This window comes from Triticum urartu, unplaced genomic scaffold (genome assembly GCF_003073215.2).
Source record: "Triticum urartu cultivar G1812 unplaced genomic scaffold, Tu2.1 TuUngrouped_contig_2878, whole genome shotgun sequence".
Taxonomy (NCBI): domain Eukaryota; kingdom Viridiplantae; phylum Streptophyta; class Magnoliopsida; order Poales; family Poaceae; genus Triticum; species Triticum urartu.
In genome coordinates this window covers 1-3,281 of record NW_024113380.1, presented here as the reverse complement: position 1 = coordinate 3,281, position 3,281 = coordinate 1, and the positions used below count along the sequence as shown (strand labels likewise).

The 3,281-nt window shown below is 49.8% G+C and overlaps 1 protein-coding gene across 1 annotated transcript; it reads right to left on the bottom strand.

Annotated features, from left to right (window-relative positions):
- Positions 1-457: 457 nt before the first annotated feature.
- Positions 458-1,262, bottom strand: LOC125527092 (POU domain, class 4, transcription factor 1-like). Its single transcript, XM_048691668.1, has one exon. The coding sequence runs from the start codon at positions 1,208-1,210 to the stop codon at positions 833-835; it is 378 nt and encodes a 125-aa protein (XP_048547625.1). The 5' UTR covers positions 1,211-1,262; the 3' UTR covers positions 458-832.
- Positions 1,263-3,281: the final 2,019 nt, after the last annotated feature.

The following is a 3,281-nucleotide window of genomic DNA, read 5'->3' as shown; positions in this document are numbered from 1 at the left end:
AATTTTTAAAAGATATGTAAAATCTGTCACAAAAGCAAAAAATGGGGTAAAAATGAATTCTACTCTAATATTTATTACATGTTGCAAAAGATATAAATATTCTGGGACGTTAGATCCTGATTTACCTTCCTATATTAATGTAATTGTAGCAATAAGCAATTGTTAAATGAAAATTTCTGGTGATTTACCTGCCCAAGTAAAAAATAGAATTTTATTGTATTTGGCAAGGCCTTATTTGCTTGTCAAAGAGAATATTAGTTTTATTTGATAAGCCATTAAATGGAGGACAATTAAGTCGATTTTCAGGGAAAACTAATGAAAAAAAGTTAGAGATATGACAAAAAATCAAAACAAAAAGAGAAAGAAGAAGTAAGGTTGGATGAATGGCGAGGACGACAGAACCTTATTTTCATTCAAAGAGAGATACTTATATACTCTTGCATCCCTCATACGATAGTTTATAGAAAATGCCGAATCCACTATTTTTTTTAATACAGAGCAAATGTAGGTGCTTGCGTATACGCATACACTCATCCATACAATACACAAATGAACGTTCTATCCTACGAGCACCTTTGAAATATTGCGCCAACACAATATTTCTTTAGATTGACGAAGTTATTGCACACGTCTCATAATCGACGGGTCTCCTCTCACTAAATAAACATCATCAAAAATCCATAGTCACATCAAAGCTTAGCTACGCATGCTAGCATACTAGTACTACTATTAGTCTTCGGAACGGGACAAGGGCACACTAATGAGATTGATCGAGCTAGTAACAGACATGGATGTGGACGCCCAAGTTCAGCAGCAAGCCTTGTTCGTTTGCTTAATTTGCATGCGTCCGGTGAGCAAACACGGCTCGTCGGCCGTGCCCTTTGCTGCGCGTGCTCTCCCAGCCGCCACCGCCCGCCTGGCCGTGGACGCCGTTGCCGGAGAAGCAGCTGCTGAGCTCCCTCATGAACCCGGCACCGCCAGTGCGCGCGCCGGCCGGCAACGCCCTCTTCATCGACGCCGCGGAGGCAGTAGCCTGATGATGATGATGATGATGATGATGATGGTCGCCGTAGGCCAGCTGCTGCAGCTCCCTGTCGTCCTCGACGATCGTGTCGAGGCTCCTCGGCACCTTCCTCCGCCGCACGACCGACACGAGCTGCGGCGGCGCCACCTCCGTTACGATCCTCGCCCTCACCTGCACCTTCGCCATGACGTCGATCGATCACGCCGTAGAGTATCAGTGCGTAGGCCTTGGCGTTGCGTGTGGCCACCCCAGGGCTCATGGCGGGGCGTATTTATACTCGCGAGAGACCAGCTCTATGCCATGGGCCACACGGCAGAGCTAGAAGCGGACGGTGGCGTCGCCGTCGTCGCGGCCTCCGCGACAAGACGGGTCGCACAAGTGTACGGGTCTAGGGGCCATAGCTCGCTCTCCGGCCTCCCATGCACGCACGGTGCCGCGCGCTCGCCGACGCAGCTTTCCGGGAAAAGGCGGGCGTGATGGCGCCATGCATGTCCCGGTCGCGTCGGGCCAGCGTTCAACGTGGAGTTAATGCGGCCCCTGCCGGCTACTGTAGCTAGCAACGCGCATGCCGGAGCGCGCGCCCGCGACGGCGACGGCGGGTCGGCGACGTGTCGCGCGCACGGGCGGCGAAGAGGAACTTATTTCGTTTTCTGTTCATCTTTGCCATGCATGCATTTGTGTGGTTTTGCGGCTGGGGCTGGGTACGTGTACGTTGGCGACGCTCTTGTCCGGCAGGCCGGACGGCCGACGTTGTCCATATACGGCGCTGGAAGAGCGTCTGAGAAGCTCAGCAACGCCGTGCGCAGCCGGGCACGAAGACGGTATACATACACATCTGAGAATTACGTTTTCGTCTCAACTTTTGTCCATATATGGCCGGTGACGAGACGGTGACCACTGGCCGTCGAAAGAGGTGACGCGTGGCCTGAAAATTGTAGGAAGGAAAAAGAGGAGTCCACTTATGCTCAATCAAATCATTTTGAAATTGACTATGAGTTACACGATCACGTATTTTAAGATTAAATTGGATGAACTGTACAAACGTTGCCACTCTACTCTCAGCCTCAACGTTTTCACTATGGTAATCCATCCTAAAAAAATATTGTCATCACGCTTATCCTCTACGATCATGTTGTGCACTCTTTTCCTAGCACTCTCTTGTTCTTCGGCAAACCTAGCCCTCCTCTCTCCTTGGGGTTCAGCTAGGTAGTATCCCTTATTGTGTTGGTGGCAAGTGATGTTATACTTGACCTATGGGTCGTTGCTTTCCGAAAGCCTCGAGAACACCGGAGAGCACTGAAGCACGTTGATGTCATTGTGAGAACCTACCATGTCAAAAAAGGGGTGCCAAATCAAGAGATCTTATGATGCCAAAACTTCAAGTATAGCCGTGCAACCATCGACATGTCCCTTATATTGCCCCTGCCAAGCAAATGGAGAATTCTTCCATTCTTAGTACATACAATCTATGCCTCCAACCGTGGAGGTGGTGGTGGTGTGCGGAAGGGCGGCGACGCCCCTTGGTAGGGTACGGTCCGCGAGCTACACCATCTGCGGCAAAAAGTGGAGCCAACGTCGACGGTGGATGCGGTGCCGAATGGGTGGGGTGCCGGAGGTGGCGAAGAGGCCGGAAGCTGGGTGGTGGCGGCTACGACGACGAGGCTGGGGAGCCCAAGCTCATTTTGGGAGGGGGTTGGAATGGCATGTGTGCCACCAACAAGCGGGTCAGTGGAGGACAAGAGGAGGACGTTGCGGGTGTCCGAGGAGTGTTTTCGCGCGGATCCAAAACCAGACCAAATTTGTGCTGGAAATAGGTCGAAGTGGACATGAAAACGAGCATCCATCCATTTGTGTTGGTGCATTGGGCCGTGTTTCTGGTCCGCATGGATCAAAACGGACGCTGGCGAATGAAATGTGTTAGCCCTTTGGAGTTGTGCTTGTGCGTGCATGCCGTTGCAAGCAGCCTCAAGGTTCTCAAAAATTGTTAAAGAAAATAGAGTGAATTTCAGTTTTAACCTCCACTACTTGTGTGCTTGTGCGACATATTTGTACACCTTTTAAACAATGCCGTTCAAGGTCACCTATGGTGCCAAGGCCTCGTGGTTAATAGAAACATTGGCTCCCATTGAAGAGCATGGCCTGAAAGTATAGGATAAATCATGACAAAATGACCACTAGCATCAAGTCTAAGATTTGAATCCGGGAAAGTGGTTCCTTCACAAGAAATCTAACCAATTAAGTTCTCATAAGTACAAAT

Bases quoted from the DNA above. Each gene is read 5' to 3' on its own strand.
- LOC125527092 (XM_048691668.1), bottom strand. From the start codon at position 1,210: ATGGCGAAGGTGCAGGTGAGGGCGAGGATCGTAACGGAGGTGGCGCCG.